Source organism: Myripristis murdjan, chromosome 9, assembly GCF_902150065.1.
Source record: "Myripristis murdjan chromosome 9, fMyrMur1.1, whole genome shotgun sequence".
Taxonomy (NCBI): Eukaryota; Metazoa; Chordata; class Actinopteri; order Holocentriformes; family Holocentridae; genus Myripristis; species Myripristis murdjan.
In genome coordinates, this window is record NC_043988.1 from 4,551,876 (window position 1) to 4,571,601 (window position 19,726).

Here is a 19,726-nt window from a genome sequence, read left to right on the forward strand (position 1 = left end):
ACATAATTAAGTTACAACCCAAGTTCACCCAGGAGGACTTCTTCTTTTGTACAGCATACACTCTAATCTGATAAACAAATATTCTCCCATGTTGTCAGTAGGGGAAGTTTTTGACCACCTACACTGTGACATATCACTTTATGCATTAGCAGGACACAGTGTGCACTTGCTAACTCTAGCTTGATGGTCTTTGCATCCAGATAGCAAGAAGTGGCTTGGTGTTTTTTTTTTTTTTTTTTTTTTTTTTTTTTTTTTTTTTTTTTTGAGCTGTGGTGGCTCAGTCAAGCTGTGAATTGTATATTTTGCTCTGTACTTCTTTTATTCCCAACAAATGTATTATCACAGCACCTTGGTGTTAACATGAGGAATTAGTCAGGTCAACATAGTTTCAGTGCCACCGCTTTGAAAGTGCCAGTGCTCTTCTTGCAGAAATCTCCAGAGTTATCAGACACATGTTTGTTCTGTGCCTTGTCTGTGTGTTCTGCAGTAACCCTGAGGTTTTAGCCTGTAGCTTATGTGTGTACAATAAATACGGCTATCATGTAGCTCTGCTGTGAGTGACACCTCCACACAATGGAATCTGTTTTAAGCTGGCAAACAACCTGGTTCGCTTGTTCAATAAAGGGATAGTTCACCCATTTTGAAAAATGTGATATTATTAGCCTCCTGCCATTAAGATGGACTTCCCCCAAACTAATATTCTTGGACAAAAACAAAACAAAACAAAACAAAACAAAACAAACAACAACAACATCAAACCAAACAACTGTTAAACCCACACTGAAAATGTACTTAATGGTATGTTATTCAATTTTGATTCAAGTTGACATCTCAAACAATGATTTACATTGCCTATTGATCACATTTACTAACTATATATTAAGTTGGAAAGGTAGGTGAGCTGCATATGTGATCAAAGTGGCATTTTTCTCATTATGAATTAGTTTAAAAGGTCTTACCATATGTTGCATTTCAATTTTAAAAATATATTATGGTGTGAAATATTTTGCAGGCAAAATAACGACAGTCACCACAAATTGAACTACAAACTGAATGAATGATCTGCATCAGAGGTTTTCAAACTTTTTCAGCTTCTGGACCCCTAAGCTGACTCTCATGAAGCCCCATAGCCCAACTTCAAGTGACTTTGTCCTCGGGACTCTGATGTGAGAAGATATTTTGGTTTGTGTTTATTACAAACTTGTCTGGGTGTACTACTTGTCACATACATTCAAAGAGGTGAGATTACAACATAGAGTTAAAATAATCACTCCTACATATTTTTGAGTCATAACGATGCCTAGTGAGTTAACCCTTTGAAACCTGAGCAAATTCACTAAAGAAAAAAAATGACTGGAATGCTAGTAAGAATCAGGAAAAAAGTATCAGAATGTGAAGAAAAATGAGCTACAAATATCCAGTAGACAAGACATATCCATAGACAAGAAAATTACCAGACAATTTACGAAATAAATTCCAGAGAAGTAGCAAAATAAAAAACTAAACTAACTAAAAATAATAACAACAACAATAACAACAATAACAACATCAAAAGAAAGAAAACTATATCCATAATTTACACACCAGTATTTAAATTAGAGTGAAGTTAAACAATTCCTCATTTTGCTTGGGACCCCCTGAAGGGCCCCTGGCGGCCCCCACAAAACTCTGACCTATAGATTACATTTTTTCTGCGCATATTCAACTTGCCAAACCGGTTCCATCCGGTTTCCTTCACTCAATTAGTTTTTAATATCTGGCGTTAGGACGCCGTTGCATAATGAGGTCGTGACGTCACGTGGAGGGGCCGGCGCGTGCTGTTGTTTGTAGCACAGGTGAGTTGAAGCTCGGTCGAGCGCCCTGGCCTGGGAAACATGGGCAAGCTTCAGGAGTTTGAGCTCACTTTCGACAGCAACAAAATAGTGTACAGTCCAGGAGAGTCCATCTCAGGCACCCTCAAGATTAAGCTGGCGCAGTCGCTGCAGTGTAAAGGTAAGAGTCCGCAAACAGCGCATTTACTCGGCTCAGTTCGCACACCTGTTCGGAGTAGCTCTCTCCACCAAACAAGGAAGTGGAACACCTAGCCAGGTTTACATGAGCTGTAGTCAATGTATGTGACGTTAGTAGTCTAATATGCAGTTTCATATCCTTTTAATAGTGCTATGAAATTGCTGTAGTGATATATATGTATATGTTAATTAAAGCTGTTTTATCGTAGGCTACATCTTGCCATATGCTTTTATCTTCTGTGATATTCCTATAATTCCTGAGGGGCCTTCTAGTTGCTGTGGTAATCAGTACTGAATTTATCTTGTTTTGTTTGTTTGTTTGTTTTTGCTTTTTTATACTATAGTTGACATTTTATATCAACACAGGCTTCTCCTGCTGGGATGTTATAGTTATAGTTGTGCTGCGATGTTAGTATAATTTTTTTTTTTTTTTTAATAATTTAACGCGTATTATAAGACAGTAGGTCTTTTTAAGGGTTGTTGAATTCACCCATAATTAGGCTCCAATCTAAATTTCTGTCACTTTTTCAGCTTTCCAGTGTATCTGATGGTTTTCTGTCAGTGATGTTAATGTCCTTGGGGGCCTGGTGGTTGATGTGCTTCAGTTTTAAATATGCCACACAGTTGAGATCCCAAAGGCTCTCCATTCAAGGGGTTGTATCAGATGTCTGACAGGTGTTCACCTGCACCTCCAGCAGCAGTAGATGCATGGGACAAAAGCACCTGAGTTCATAAAAGTGACTATTCATACACATTCTTATACATTCACAGATGTTCACACATTCAGATGAAATTTTAATGATTCCATTAGGGGGACCTGGGTCGGAATGAAACCAACTCCTCTGATATCAGGGTATGCCCCTGATATCAGAGGAGTTCAAGCTGGAAAGAAACCTGAGATCAAGGGTAGTTGTCTGTACCTTTCAGGGCGACGCCCCTTCCTCCTCATCCTGCTCTTATTTTCACATGCAAATGCGGTGTTTCCTCTCATAAAGTGGTGTTTGGAAAATGAAACAGGCCTAAAAGGAAAAGTGTGAAAGACTTGAAAGTTTCACTCATTCAATTAAGGAAATGTTCTCAGATGAAACTATATAGTCAGAAATCTTTGGCATTGTTTTTGACAAGACTGTCCTTAAAAAAAAAAAAAAAAAAAAAAAAAAAGCTATGGCTCCTGTTTTGTCTCGTTTTAATTCCACCAAAACACCAGTGAGGAATGTAGCAAGTGGACACTAACTTTCCTAAGAGCCTAAAGCTGTAATTCTTTTTCTTTGGCACCTCAAAGCTTATTTAGTACAGTTTCACCGCTAACACAGCCGTGAAACTGTAAAACTGTGAAACTTAAATGTGACATTTCTACAGGATCATTCACAAGTGCAGTGAGTAGCCCAAGTGCAATGTGTGGTGGGGAGTTTCTGTTAAACAGCCTGTCGGTCCTCCGGTCTGTTTACATTCCTCCTCAGGTAAAGCTGGTCAGACTGTCAGGCTTCACAATGCCGCCTGCCACGGAAACATCTCCTCACAGGCAACAGTTTCAACCACTGATGGATTATGAATGGGGTTTGGCCTCTCAGTAAGGACTTATGAGAAGTGTGGTTAGACCGATAAAATAGGGCTGATAGAGGTCTTTAATTAAAAGTCAGATATGTTCCAGACCATTTCTGATGCGGTTTGGTTGATTGCACATTTACTGTAGAATTGATCAGTAACACACTCGATATCCATGGGAATCCCTCAGCCTGAACTGATTCTTATGAGACATTTTTGCCATATTCCACACAATCATGTATGAATCTTTGTCAGTTTTTGTATTTTTGGAAGGAGAGTGATACAATTTATCTTGAATATTAGCACAAAATAGAATATTTCAGACTATGCAGTTTGAAATGGAGGGCCCACCACTTTGTTTGCTTATGTAAAGGATGAGGTTGAGGACGGCTAAAACCCCTCAGGTTCACGTCAAGACTAATAAAGCATAGAATTAATATACAACTTTACCAAATGCTATTATATTTTGAGTTATGACAGGACAAAGGAGTTGTCCTGAACTCCTGTCGCATTTCCAAGTTCTATTCCATGAGAACTGAGTAGTGTTCATCATTCTTTACCACATCATAACAAGGTTTGCTGTCCTCCCTTTGAAACTGCATGGTCGGCCTTTAAATCCCAAATGATTATCAGTCTTTGAAACCCTTTTCAGTCTAACCCTAATGTGCATTTTAAAGCAAACAATAATAACAAGCATTTTCTCTTTGAGTTAGAGTGCTTTTAGATGGTTCTCATCATATCATATGATACGATGTTGCATGACAGTACGTTGTCTGAATTGTTCAGAAATTTGCTTTGCATCATTTGAGTGCTACAGTATCACATAGGCAAGTTTACTCAGAACACACTGTTCACAGCAACAGCCTGCAGCGGATTCAGGAGAAAGGCTAACATACATTTTCTACAATGTGTCAGTCATCTGCTTTTTAACAAGACTTGTTCCTCTGCAAAGCACTTTGTAGCAAACCTGTTTGGTTTGGCTGTAGTCAGTATATTTTTATACCTCATCAATGCATTTCTGCGTAATCTCTTCTGTTGGTGAAATGGACAGTTCTTGTATTTGTATTAGTGCTGTATCATGTTTTTTCTGTTCTGTATCATATGATTATTATTTTGCTGCTACAATGACCCAGTTTCCCTGTGTGAATCAGTACATTTTTATCTAACCTAAGACACACACACACACACACACGTATTCAGAAAATTAACCCATCCCAGTGCTCTGCTGACTATTTTCAGAGCAAATAGGGGTTAAAGGCATAGTTACCCATTTTGAAAAATGTGATTATGTTTCACCGAACTCTGTCCTTCACAATGTACCATGTCACAGACCACTGTCATCTACAAGGCTGCCTCCACTTTTGCCTCTGTCTGGGCAGGTACATTATTATGACTCTTAGATAGCTGCAAGCTGGTATGACAGAGATGATCTTGGAAGGCTACTGAGGCTAACTACCTAAACTAGATAAATTAGAGTAGCTAGATCGCACTTTCAAGATAGTAGCTATTAGTAGAGCTATTAGGCTTCATAAAATTTGTTTCCTCCACTCTTTTGTTTTTTTTTTTTGTTTTTTTTTACTTGGCTTCAGTCTGACATTAGCCACAGAAAAAATGTAGTTATTTGGCTCTGCCCATTGAGGTTGAACTCAACCAATTATATTATTGTTGCATATGTGAAATGTTTCCATTTCTAAAATTCCAGTATAATGTCTTTGCATTCTCTCCTGCAGCAATCAAGGTGAACTGCAATGGTTTCTGTGGAATTACCACCAAGGTAAATGACACAGCATGGCAGGAGGAGGAGCAGTACTTCAACAGCACCGTTTCCATGGCAGACAAAGGTAATAGACAATTCTGTGATCAACATACACAGCACAGTGTGCAACTCCACACCTGCCACAACACTGCAGCTTGTCTGCTGCTTGGAGTATCAGATTGTTGAGGTGTACCAGATCAGGGCAATTCAGATAAGATCAAGGAGGCAGTGATGGAACAGAGAGCTCTCTGACTTTCAAATACTTCATTGTGACTGTGTGATTTTCTGGGTGTTGCTGTAAAAAACAAAAAACAAACAAACAAACAAACAAAAAAACATGTTCATCATGTTCAGCACAAGGCCTGTAAGGTTTTTCACAAACACATTATTTTACCAGAGGAACCTGTAGGGTAAGACTTTTGTTTTTGATGTAGCTCTGACTTCTACTGTAGAACCCTCTGTATTGTTTTTGCAGGTAAATGAAGAAAACCAAGGATTTTAACAATACTCCTTATTACTGTTTCCATTTGAGACAGCATTCAAATTCTAATGCCATTTTTCTTGGGGACCTTGTAATAGAATAGCAACAGTGTAAAAAAAGTAAAGCACTCTTTATAGAGTGCTTTAAAGTTTGATCAGGTTCCTTGAACTATACTTTCTTATACTTTCTACAATACTGTTTTTCTACTTACATTTTTAGCTGGTGTCGCTTGTCTCTTTTTCAGGGATGGTAAACCCAGTTAAAAGCATGGATTGTATTATTTAGTATTATTCTATCTTTCTTCTTTCTTCATCTAGTACATCGTCATCTTCATCATCCACCAAGGTTTGAGTTCCTAAAAGTCACTAACTGTAATAAAATGGAATTGATTTCTACAGTCATCCATTTCAGCAGGGCAGGGTGACCGATCTTAGGAGAAATCAACTCATAGCCAGGGGTGGCGGGTACAGCCCCGTACTCTGTACCACTAAAAGATTCAGTGCTGGTAAACAGTATCGGAAAGCTGCCTGCCAGAACCCACATACAACACGTCATGATTGCATTTCTAACAAGAAAAAACTTCTGCTGATGTTAAGTCAACATAAACAAGAGTTGCTTTTCCTAGAAATTACTTATAACATTGCTCCAGTGAGATTGTGCCCAGCAAGGATGTGTGGGTTTTTCAACCATGTTGGATGGAACCCTGCTGCCTTTCCAACCCTGTTTAGTTACTGGCTAACTCCAGCTTCTGCTGCAGCAGACTGTCTGTCTGATATTGAATGCTGTGGCTCTTTGGTAGGTAGTTAGTATAATGGTGCACACACACATAGTGCTTGAAAGGATGCATTAGATTTATTGTTCCTGAATTTTCATTTTTTCACAGTCAGACCAAGGACTTTATTGATGCCATTTACACCAGGCAAGGATGAATGATAAATGATTCCACCAAGATTCCAAACATAATGGAATTATTTTTTTCCCGCATATTTGTGAGTAGTAGCAGTAGGAGTGTGTAGTAGTACCAGCAAGAACTTCAGTCTACTTTCACCACTGCTTATAGCCTCTCTCTGCATACTGTAGGAAGGACCTCAGCTTCTTGCAGTTTCATGATGATTTCAGCACCCAATGGTGACAATAAAAATCATTTTAGTGAAAAATTACACAGGTTAGTTTACCATCCTGTTAATACTTGTCTTCAGTTGCATCACTGCATAAATGTTCTCCACTAATGAATTTGACTTGACTCAGAAGTTATCACCGGTTTGAAAGCAAACACAGCTATTTAATCTGGAAAGACTGATGATGTGAATTGTGTGTTTTTCCCATATGCCTCAGTGTGACCATGCAGTCACTGTGTGGACTGTAATTAACATATAGCCCTGAGGCAGGCCTGCCTTTTGGGAACCAACTGAGCTACTGCTAGCTGTTTCCACTGATGGTGCTTACCTGTGCTCTCTGTGTCCCAGGAACCCTGAAACAGGGAGATCACAGCTTTCCCTTCAAGTTTCTCATACCAGGTAAGAGCGTTGACTGATGAGGATTAATGCTTGTAGCTTCACATTCTTTCCTGTGTTTTGCCTTTGCATTTCTGTGGCAGGAAGACATGTCCTGACATGTTAATGTTTACCCTAATTCTGCTCTGGAACAGTGGCATATAGACTTTATTGTGTATGCCTCCTCTGTTGATACCTATTAGTTTATATCTGTTGAACAAATCTGGGTTTAGCAGTAGTTATTTGTATCAGCCTTGAACAAAAATATTTCCCTAAATAACACTATGCTGCTTTATGATGAAGTTAGGCTGATACCAAAGCTTACATAAAGAAAAATATGAACCATGACCATTGGCTGCTGTGAGACAGAAAAAAAGAGCACAGCACTGTCTTTTAGCCATTGAGGACAGTCCTGAGAACTTGCTAAACAGTGTACAATGTCTACTCAGTGGCCACTTTATTAGCTCCACCTGTATAGTCTAATACAATACAATCCTTTCCTGCTGCCTATAATGCTCAGGTTTTCTTGTTGTCACAGTAATAGAGGTGTTCATTCACTTCTATGTTTGGCATTGAGCTCATAGTTAGTGCTGCTGTTGGGCTGGACTGGGCTTGGACTTTTATTGAGAGCTGTTTCCACTATTCTGTCCTCCTCATGAATATAAACAGGGAGGACAGAAAATTAGAAACACCACTCAATATAATGTAGTCCAGTACAGGACCTCCTCAAACTGCAACCTCAATAATAAACACTTTCTCCACATTGTCAATAAAAACTGAACATTATAAACTTTGTTAAAAGGTAGAATTTATGGCATTTATGGTGTTACATTGAACTCCAGTAGATTGTACAGGTGGACCTGAGAGCATGGACACTGAGTGTATGGTGTTCAATGAGGCTAAATGCTATAAAATGGTCATGACTTTTGATTCCAAATTTTTGCCAGTAACAACATTATTACTGTCATTATTACACAGTCCATTGAAATACTGAAGACATAATTAGAAACTGTTAATAGTAAATTGATGGCAATTTCCACTAGCATTGACGCTATGTGGTGTTGACTGGTTTCATATCCAGAGGGAGAAAAAAAAAGCATTTTTTCCTAAATGTTTAGAGCTTTCATTCATTTAAGCACATAGAAATGTTTATTCTCTTAACCAGCATCCATTTTCATCAATGCACGGTAAACAACATATTGTTTTTTAGATAGCTAATTTTCCAGAAAAATCCCATTGACTGGTGTTCATTTGACTCTGTTTAGCTTAGTTTTAGTGCTCTATGTTGCCCCCTGGACATGACCTCACATATTCATACACATTCATTCACATAAGTTTAATATTTAAAAATTGTTTAAAGAAGGGTTAGTTGTTCCGCTGCGCAAAAACTTAATTCATGATGAATTAAGCTTTGTGTTGAGCAGTCTACAGGAAAATGTTGTGATGTGTTAGCACCTTCTCCACTCTCCCTGTTTACAGATTGTTGTCATATTCTTGAGCTCTCACTATACATATTGCATTGACACAGTTTGGAACAAATCCATCCAACTTATTATTTGTAGGCTTTATTTGGCTGCTTAGTGGTTGGTGTTCATTTTCAGATCAAAACTTTCTCCACACTTTGACTAGCAACACCTCAGAAAGTGAAACCAACCTAACCGGTCTTTTTTTTATTGCTGTGAATCCTCATCTGCCATTTGAAATGTGTGGCAGCGTCTGTTTTTACCTTGTGAATGCCTGCATGGCCCTCTGGAAAAGAAGGATCTAAAGCGTTGCAGAAATGTTTTCATTGACAGCGGCTTTTACATGCGGGACAAGAAAGTCAGGAAGGAAAAAATAAGCAAAATAAATGTGTTAATTTTCAGGTCATGGAACCAGTCAAGCCCAGATTGTTGACAGATATACACTATATTACCAAAAGTATTCGCTCACCTGCCTTTACTCATACTATGAACTGAAGTGCCATCCCATTCCTAACCCATAGAGTTCAATATGATGTCGGTCCACCTTTTGCAGCTATTACAGCTTCAACTCTTCTGGGAAGACTGTCCACAAGGTTGAGGAGAGTGTTTATAGGAATTTTTGACCATTCTTCCAAAAGCGCATTGGTGAGGTCACACACTGATGTTGGTCGAGAAGGCCTGGCTCTCAGTCTCCGCTCTAATTCATCCCAAAGGTGTTCTATCGGGTTCAGGTCAGGACTCTGTGCAGGCCAGTCAAGTTCATCCACACCAGACTCTGTCATCCATGTCTTTATGGACCTTGCTTTGTGCACTGGTGCACAGTCATGTTGGAAGAGGAAGGGGCCCGCTCCAAACTGTTCCCACAAGGTTGGGAGCATGGAATTGTCCAAAATGTTTTGGTATCCTGAAGCATTCAAAGTTCCTTTCACTGGAACTAAGGGGCCAAGCCCAGCTCCTGAAAAACAACCCCACACCATAATTCCTCCTCCACCAAATTTCACAGTCGGCACAATGCAGTCTGAAATGTACCGTTCTCCTGGCAACCTCCAAACCCAGACTCGTCCATCAGATTGCCAGATGGAAAAGCGTGATTCATCACTCCAGAGAACGCGTCTCCACTGCTCTAGAGGCCAGTGGCGGCGTGCTTTACACCATTGCATCCGACGCTTTGCATTGCACTTGGTGATGTGTGGCTTGGCTGCAGCTGCTCGGCCATGGAAACCCATTCCATGAAGCTCTCTGCGTACTGTACTTGGGCTAATCTGAAGGTCACATGAAGTTTGTAGCTCTGTAGCAATTGACTGTGCAGAAAGTCGGCGACCTCTTTGCACTATGCGCTTCAGCATCCGCTGACCCCTCTCCGTCACTTTACGTGGCCTACCACTTCGTGGCTGAGTTGCTGTTGTTCCCAAACGCTTCCATTTTGTTATAATAGAGCTGACAGTTGACTGTGGAATATTTAGGAGCGAGGAAATTTCACGACTGGATTTGTTGCACAGGTGGCATCCTATGACAGTTCCACGCTGGAATTCACTGAGCTCCTGAGAGCGGCCCATTCTTTCACAAATGTCTTGTTTCACAGTCTGCATGCCTGAGTGCTTGATTTTATACACCTGTGGCCAGGCCAAGTGATTAGGACACCTGATTCTGATCATTTGAATGGGTGAGCGAATACTTTTGGTAATATAGTGTATTTGTTGTGAAGATGGTCTATGACACAGGCCTTGAAAGTCTGAAAAAGTAGTGAAATGACTTTCATCATATGGAAGATTTTGATTTTTGATCATTCAAAAAGCTTAGAAATCTCCAAAATAGTATGCATTTAGTATGCATTACTAAATACACTCAGTGGCCACTTTATCAGGACCACCTGTATAATCTAGTACAATCCAATACAACTATTCTGGCATAAAGTTTCCTTTCCTGCTGCCTATAATGCTCAGCTTGTCTTGTTGTCACTGTAACACAGGTGTTCATTCACTTCTATGTTTGGCATTGAGCTCATAATTAGTGCTGCTGTTGGACTGGACTGTGTTTTACTGAGAGCTGTTTCTACTATTCTGACCCCCCTCATGTATATAAACAGGGAGGACAAAAAAATTAGAAACACTTCTCAATATAATGTAGTCCAGTACAAGACCTCTGCAATCCACAACCTCAATAATAAAACACAATTAAATTACACCTACATGCTCCACAATGTCAATAAAAACTGAACATTATAAACTTTGTTAAAAGGTAGAATTTTTGGCAGAGCTGTTGCACTGAACTGCATTAGACAGGACAGGTGGACCTGAAAAAGTGGACACTGAGTGTATATTGTGCTTTTATAAACTCAATCAATATTGTAAATGATAATACTCCTATAAGGTGATGTGGCCTAATTGACATTCATATTGATAGTTGGCAAATCATCTTGAAAAATGACCAAAATCCTGCAATGCAGTCAAGATGATAAAGTCTGGAGAAAATGTATGGGAACCCTATTATAATGCACAAGAACTGTATTTATTCTTTTTAGAATACATATTTGACTTTTTCCCTACAGCTTCTGCTCCCACATCTTTTGAGGGCAACTACGGGAGGATCATATACAGAGTGAGGGCTTTTGTTGACACGCCACGATTTAGTAAGGACTATAAGACAGAGAAGCCCTTCTACCTACTAAGCCTCCTCAACCTGAATGAAGTGCCGGACATACTGGTGAGCACCTGGGACAGGGAGAAGACCAATACATGGAGGCCAAATGGGTCCTTTATTAAATGTTTGGTGCATGACATATGTAGTATGTCATGCACTTCTTATACACTTCTGATGCAGCCTTAATTCTAATGAGACATTTTGATCAGATTCTAGTTTTTTTATTATGTCATTTTTTTAAATTGCCAGCATTCTTTATAGTTTTCACTTTCAATGGAGACTTTTACTTTCCCAAGTGCTTTTATCCCCAAAAGCTTTCCCACAATGACTTACCTTTTTTGGAGCTACAAATAATCTTTTTTCCAAAAATTGAATATTAGCATCTACAGCTTCTGTACAAAAATATTTGATCAGTATCAGCCTTTGAAAAGCCATATTGATTGAATCATAATGAGAAGACGGTTTCACTGAAAACTGTATAATGTAAACAGGATTATTTCATCATATACTGTGTAAGTGGTGTATTTTGGCACAAAGGCCTGCATTTTTAAGAGTGATTTTGTTCCCTAGCTTATATCTATCCATATTCCTATCAGCACAAAATATCATCTCTCAGCAGCCTCAATCAAAATATATTAGTATGTGTATCAGTTTTCACAAATCAAATATCAGTGTAACCCCACCCTTCTCCTGGCAGGAACCCAGTTCCTCTGCAGTGACCCGGCAGTTCACCTACCTGCTGGTGAAGACAGGGACAGTAGTGCTAAGGGCACAGAGCGACATGAAGGGTTACACACCGGGCCAGATCATTCAGCTGACTGCCAACATCCACAACCAGTCTGGGAAGAGCACTGGCACTGTGGTGGCCAGTCTTATGCAGGTAAACACACTGGTACATGGACTTATAGTTGTTTATGAGGAGAGCCAGTAAACCAGTTAAATCTGGGTAGGGGGAGTGGGGTGTAATTTCATCGTTTTTTTTGCAATTTTATATGATGAACTTTTGGTGAACAGAAACATTGAAATGCATGAAAATTGTGAGGAAAATTTTTAGGGAGCTTATTTTCCAGGGCTCCTCTTGGAAATAGAATCTAACAATCTGTTTTGGTGACATTTATTCATGACAGAGTAGGAAAGCAAGGATGTCATTGCATTTTAGCCAGATATTTCAGAAGTATGATTCTAGAGGGGAAATCCACTGGGTCTCAGACATTATCTACCATAACTGGAGATCAGTTCTGTTTCAAAAGCAGCAGTGCTCTGGGATCAGCCTGAGTGATGTTAGGATGAAGCTGGACTCATTAAGTTTTTCTGCACTTTTCAGAAAATTAACAGCTGACAAAACAAGTGCACTAAATTCGATAGGCTTGTTTTTTTCTGGTGACATCATTTTTCACAGAGAATCTGGTCTTGCCCAGAACTCTGGTGGAATTCATAATTGTGCTCATAAAATAGCAAGCAGTACTAGCACTATTTTTAATGTCATTTAAATAAAATCCCAGACCTCAACATCCTTTCAAAAGCAGGAACAACCTGTTTCGCCCACTTTAACAAAATATTCCCACTTCCTCTTTGACTTAGCATTAGCCTGTTTCTTATACAGGGGAAAGAAATAATGATACCACCTGATGTCACAGGCCATAATACTTTTTACACTCATTAATCATGGATCTAAAGAACAGCGGGTGATGATTGCTGCTGGAAATGTAAGTCCTAGAAATTCAGTGATGTTGACAAATTGAAGCACCTGATGATTATGGATGAAGATTGTGAGGCAGAATGATTTGGGGAAGTGGTCTGAATTTACCACAAACCTGTAAACCACTCGAGACTCTTGATTGTGAGAGATAGTGAAAAACAATAAGCAATGAAGCAATAAGATGTTTCCATGCCCAGCCTGTTTGGCATGGAAGTAAATCAGACATCTTAACCTCGCTTCTCATAACTGGACTGTGTGCTTAGCAACTTATTCCCAGGTCCCACCATGCTATGAAACACATTTAAAAATTCATAAGAGCTGCACGAGTAATTTTTTTCTTTGTCAGTCACTATGAAACAACTCCTGTGTGTGTATGTGTATGATCCTCATGCTTGTCTGTGTGTTTCAGAGAGTGACCTATGAGACCAAGAAGCCCACCCATGATGTGAGGACAATAGCGGAGGTGGAGGGTGCTGGGGTGAAAGCTGGCAAAGAGGCCGAGTGGAAGGAGAAAATCATTGTTCCTCCTCTTCCCCAGTCTTCCTTAATCGGCTGTGACCTGATAAAGATTGAATATTATATTAAAGTAAGAAACATTATGTCATTGTCTGTTCATAGTATGTCTGAATTGGTATCAATTAACTTTCAGTTCAGTCAGTTCAAAACAGAAGTTAACTGCGGCTGAAGCCACATTTTGTGATGTGGCTTATGATCTTTGAGGATGGATTTTTTAAAGGTTTCCCTTTAGAAAACATGACTCATGAAATTATATAACTCAGCGCCTAAATATGAAGTTTCATAATATACAGATAGGGATATTTAGACAAAAGATGAAAATGTTAGGAAGTTAAGAAAGCTGGAAAGGTAGGAAATGATTGTACAGCTGTTTTCTCTGAGATTGTCTTCCTCTTCAACATTTTCAAAACCCAAATTACTGCTGGCATCACATACAGGATTTATCTTTTACTGTCTAGCAAAAGCTATGGATGGCTGCTTTGATTTCTTGTTCCATGTTATGGCAAAGTTTGTCTTCAGCTTTTAAAAAAGCTGTTGTTGCTGTTTCTTGTTTGGGAATTTTTACTCAAATAATAGATAATGTGAAGATTTAGCCACTCTACATCTCAATTCATGCAATATAGGTTAGATATAAAAACTTTTTTTATAGCAGAGTTTATCTGCCATACAAGAAGTCTGCCATGTTTTGTATCCACTTCCTCAGTTGATTGTACTTGAAAGAGAAGTGATCCTAACACTGGGGTGTAAGTATAGGTATAGGTCACACTTCATTTCGACTATTCAGTTTTAATATTCAACTTTGTATCAGATTTGCATCAGTTGAGTTTGACAGTTGAGGCGGTGTTGATGCTTAACTTGCAGTGTAAATACTCAACTTAGTATCAATAAATTATCAGTTGACTTGAGTTGTTATTAGTTAAGGTTAGGTTGATTTAGCTGAATATTAACAGTACAAATAAAGTGTTACATAAATATAGTGTTTTCCTCTGTAAATGTGACAAATGCTGTTTTTGTCTCTGGATGCCCAGGTCAGTCTAAAATCTCCAGAAGTCATGCTGACGTTACCCATCCACATAGGGAACATCTCACTGGACAAAAAAGCACACACTTCCTCCAAAGCAGCCGCCTCTACCTCTTCTGCTGTCAAGGAAACGACGACCTCTGCCTCAGCCACCACCATTACTGCCACCACCCCTACCTTGCCCCCTCGCCCAGCTCCAAAACCGGCCCCCCGTGCTGCCCCTCGTTCCAGAGTCTCCTCTTACATCTCCCCCAGCGCTCCTCCAGCTGAAGACCATCAGGGGGCTGTGGGTGGGATGAGCCCCGGGGGGCCGATGAGTGAAGCCATTCCCACAAAGAGCCACTCCCAGCTGGGCGTCTCAGGGCCCCATGCCGCTGTGTCACCCACTGCTTTCAGCTACGCGCCGGGCCTCACATTCCCCCAGAACCAGCGGTCCAACGGCTCCACAGCGGACTCCAACGGACCTCTGTTCTGTGTGTCCACCGGGGCCACCATACCTTTCTTCTCTGAGAGCAGCACCACGCCGATGCCAGCCACCTGCCCACTCATCCTGCCTCCAGACTATAGGAACTCTGCATATCCACAAGGTTAGCCAGCACACTCACACTGTACAGTTCAGACCAAGGTGATGAAGACAGACTGCAATAGTAATAGTATTAACCTTTAATACACACACTTTTTAGTCTTGCATTTGCTTGATTGGGGACTGCATCTTGTTTTTATTCTTATTTCAATAAAGTGCGTATGTCCTTTTGGATATAATTCCTCTGAAAGGATGGGTTCTGTATTTTTCAGCACAGGCTGTATCAAAGCGTTGATATCAATTATTTATAATTGCACATAGCACAAGTGATGGCAAACTTATCACATTATTGCAGTGTTTTGCCAGCCTTCAACACAGTCTAATAGGGCACTTCGTTTCATCTTTTTGAAAACTGCCAAGTCATAGTACAGTGAAATACCTCTTGGAATTATCTACTAAAAAACTGGTTGCAAATGGTGCTTTTTAACAGGTTTTTGTCCAGACAACCTCATTGATTATGGTTTGTTTCATCTGGCTTTCTTGTTGACACTTGCTCACTACACTTGCTACAGTGCAAAATGGCCCAAACTGCTCTCTGTGGCACTACGTTTACCAATGTTTGGGATGCATTACAGCTGTTTAATTTATAAAGATACCACAAAACTGCCAATTTATTTTTTTTTTAATAATAACAAAATTCAAAAGAAAAAGGAAATAGTTACACATAAGGTTAGTCAAAAAGTTAAATGAAACTTAAAAAACCCTTCTATAAAGTAATAACATTATGTCCACAGTATATCTGGTGTTGACATAATATTTGAGGTGTACGCCAGGCAGCAGTTAATCTTGGTATTGCACTGTGTTCAGGGCAATGCTTCTCTTTCACATTAATATCAACCATGCATTATATGGAAACAAGTGTATTGGTTATTAGGCAGCAGAGTTTCCTGTTGTTATAATTGAACAGACTGAAGAATCAGTACCTTTTTTTTTGTAGGATACACCTCTGACTGTACATTACCTGTTAGTCATTATACTGCATCTGCTGTCTGCTAAACTGTTTGGTTTGTTTCTCCATTTCACTGAGCTGTGTGAGTCATAAGACTAAAAGGGTGTGTGCGCCACTCCCCAGACAGATGAATGTGATTTACTATAGCCCTGTTTCTGCTGACATAATCTGTGGAAAGTGTGCTCTTGAAGTGAATGTTTTTTTTGGGTGTATGGAGTAATATCCACACTGAAACAGTCTGGTGTCTGTCCTGTCTGTTACAGAGGCTCCGCCTTCCTACGATGAGAGCTGCAACACATGAACAGCAGCAGGGAGAGCCAGAAACCGTTCAGCTGGGGGTCAATACACTTTGATTTCAGTCAATTCAAAATATTCAGCTGAAAATGTATTTCATGTTAAAGATGCACTACACTGAATTGCTGAGGTTTGATGTGAGAACCTTGTTGTCAGCTGACAAAAAAGTGGAACAAGCATGTAATTTATCAGTGACTTGGATCAACAATGAGAACCATGTAGAGTCAAATGATGTGTTCCCACATTTTTTATCAGCTGAGTGCAAAGGGTCCAAACTTAAATTGACCCAGTTTTGCATAATGCACCTTTGATGCATTACACCTGTTAAAATAGTTATCAGAAGTTATTACCTTGTTACAAGTCATTTAGTCTGAATGAGAATAACGCCACTTGTTTCCAGTGCCAATCAGCTTGTTTCCACACTGACAAACTGACACGTGGATAACGAGATGGACTCAGTTTTGTGTTTTGACATGAAACCCTTTAAATGATAGATCTGTCATTAATCTAATAGACTATGTAAAATAAACAAGTTTTACTGAATGTTGAGGAAAATCTGCAGCTTGAACTGAAAGAGAATTGACCCCCATCACTGCCGCCCAACGAACAAGAACAGTCACAAATCAAACTGGACTGTGCCCGCCTCAGCAAACCAGCCACGGTCAACTTTCTCTTTTTTAATTTTATTTTTGGAACACTGTTTTAGCACTTTGAATGAATATGCATCTTAGTTTTGGGTCATGTAGAAATCCTATAGATGGCATCTGTGATGTCAAGTGTGCAAAGTGTTTTTATGTTTGAGAATCTACATGGAAATAAAACAAACAAACAAACAAACAAAAAAAAAAAACACAATAACCAAATCATATTTCATCCACTATTTAGATTGACTCTTCATATTTTTTTTTTTTTTTTTTTTTTAGATTTTGTGTAGGCTCGCAACAGATTTCTGCAATGTTTAATGATTTGATTAACATGAATAATGAATCTGTTGATTTTATGTTCATAATGTTGTATTGATTGTAGTGTTGCTTACTGTTATGCAAGTTCAGAGGCATATAGAGATATTCTGCACCTGCTGAATGTGCACTCTACCTGTTAGTCATCACTTCTAGCTTTTATTTCTTTTATGTTTTTATCATTGGGAAATAAAAGAGACATTACTGTGATTCTGACTTACTGTATTTGGTGTGACAGTGAAATATTGCCATTTGATTGTTGATGGTTCACTTCATCGAGTCATGCCATCATGTCCAGTCTTAGAAGATTTTGTGAAAAGCTTTAATGTTGCTTAACCAATGTGTCTCCCATATGTGTAGGGAGAAGATGTAGCGTGTTTTTATTTATTGTTCTCAATGTTTGCCAATGGACAGCTGCCGTCCATTACTCTGTTAAATCCTGTTAAGTAATTAAAATTTTTGATTATTTCATTTTCTCGACTCGGGCGTTAACAATTAGCTTCAGCTTATATTCAACTTCCTAAGATAGCAACATATTGGGTCTGCTTACTGCAGATACTGTATACTTATGTTTAGAAATTGATAATCTAATGGTTTTCATGATTTTACTCCACTGGATATGAAAAAGTTAAACATGATCTATTTGTTGCATTGTCAAAGATGTATTTAGATGTATTTATTTCTTTGTTTTATTTCTTTTTTAAAACTCTTCTGTTAAATGGGCCATCAGAACAGATCAGGACTGTGATGTAGTAAATGAGAACTGGCTGTCACAGTGACTCAGCAAAGTTTCCTCACTGCCAGAAAGATTTGAAAGATTAAAAAAACAAAAAAAACAAAAACAAAACGTAATTTTTGCATTTCATTATAATTGGTTTACTTACATAAATAAAATTGGGAACAAAGAATTGTCTCGAAGTGGGACAATGAAACAACTTTGGAGACACAAAATAAAGGTTCTCAGTTTAACCAATCCAAATGTATTTAAAGTAGGGCCACTGTAGATCCAGTATCCTCGTTACATTTGGGAATGCTATCCAAGCTGAATAACTGATGTTAGATAAACAGTTTTATTATTTGCCTGAAAGTCCATGTGGTTCCCTTCCTATCATAAAGCCTGAGATCACAGTGAATGGTGACATGGATAGATGTAGAAGGACGCCACCTGCTGGTCACAGTACTGCTACATGTTAGATAGCATACCAGGGAATATAAAATGCCATACACGTGGGCCCGTTTTTTTGCTGTGCAGTCTATCGCTTCAGGGGGGAAATAAATACGTATTCCCTGAATTACTGTATGTTTAAAGCGGCTTGTGCTTAAAGCTACACCGAAATATATTAGAGTTGCTGTGCAAATGCGTTCACTGGAGCGCGGCGGCTTTTGTTATCTAACAAGGCAAAGATTTCTCACTCCTGCTAACTTCCGTTTTCGCTTCACCCCGATGGACCGCACTGGACCGCTTCATTGGGCGCAGGGAGTCAGAGGGAGTTTTCTTACCTTTTGTCTCACCTTTGTTTCTTGGAGAAACTCAACACAGAGAGGAAAATAATTCATATTTAAATTAAATTAGTAAAACCAAACACTATTTTGAGTAGTTTTGCTGTCAACTACCAATATTCATGATATTCTTTCCTTATTAAGCTGCTGTGTGTAATAACTTCTATAAACTACTGTGCTGTTCGTTAATATTCAAATTTTTGACAGTTGTAAGCACGTGCGGAACAGGACGAGGAAACACACACGCTATGCTACTCATACTTTAATGAGTAAAAATAGACAAGGTGGGTTAATAAAATTCAAACTGAAAACGGAACCGTACAACAACAGTCTGAATGTCGAGCAGCAACGTACAGTAAGAAAATACAGTTTTACCACAAATTAAGAGCCCTACCCACGTGTACGCACCTAATAACAAAATAGGCTACAATACTAACCTACTTATATTGTGAATATTTGTACATCTAATTCATTTCGGGACTTGATTGAATGAATATGTCACTCTGGAGTAAACTGATAGACATGATTCAACTGGATGGTGGAATAATTATTCAGTTCTTAAATACTGTAGGTGAGACTGTAAGAAATTTAATAAGTCATTCAGTAATTCTTTATTTTAGGAATGTGTTGCTTCTTTCTGGCTGTTTATATGGGAAAGAAACCTCCCTCATACTATAAGTGTGTATTTTGCGACCATGCTTTCCTCTTGGAATTTCCTTATTTTTAGTCTAGTCAAGCCTACCTTGTGCGACCGCCTTCATGTGACTGCACCGCCTATGCGTTTTATAACTGAAACTAAATGATAAAGTAGAGAAGAA

At 39.0% G+C, this 19,726-nt stretch overlaps 1 protein-coding gene across 1 annotated transcript; it reads left to right on the plus strand.

Annotated features, from left to right (window-relative positions):
• The first annotated feature begins 1,807 nt into the window (after positions 1 to 1,807).
• On the plus strand, positions 1,808 to 17,879 carry arrdc1a (arrestin domain containing 1a). The gene is made up of 8 exons (XM_030059369.1): positions 1,808 to 1,992; positions 5,285 to 5,395; positions 7,258 to 7,308; positions 11,296 to 11,450; positions 12,085 to 12,267; positions 13,496 to 13,672; positions 14,631 to 15,210; positions 16,419 to 17,879. Exons 1-8 carry the CDS (start codon positions 1,875 to 1,877, stop codon positions 16,454 to 16,456), a joined length of 1,413 nt encoding a protein of 470 aa, XP_029915229.1. The 5' UTR covers positions 1,808 to 1,874; the 3' UTR covers positions 16,457 to 17,879.
• Positions 17,880 to 19,726: the final 1,847 nt, after the last annotated feature.

Bases quoted from the DNA above. Each gene is read 5' to 3' on its own strand.
- arrdc1a (XM_030059369.1), top strand. From the start codon at position 1,875: ATGGGCAAGCTTCAGGAGTTTGAGCTCACTTTCGACAGCAACAAAATA. The intron at 5,396-7,257 runs GTAATAGACAAT...TCTGTGTCCCAG, and splicing joins CGTTTCCATGGCAGACAAAG to GAACCCTGAAACAGGGAGAT. The intron at 7,309-11,295 runs GTAAGAGCGTTG...TTTTCCCTACAG, and splicing joins CTTCAAGTTTCTCATACCAG to CTTCTGCTCCCACATCTTTT.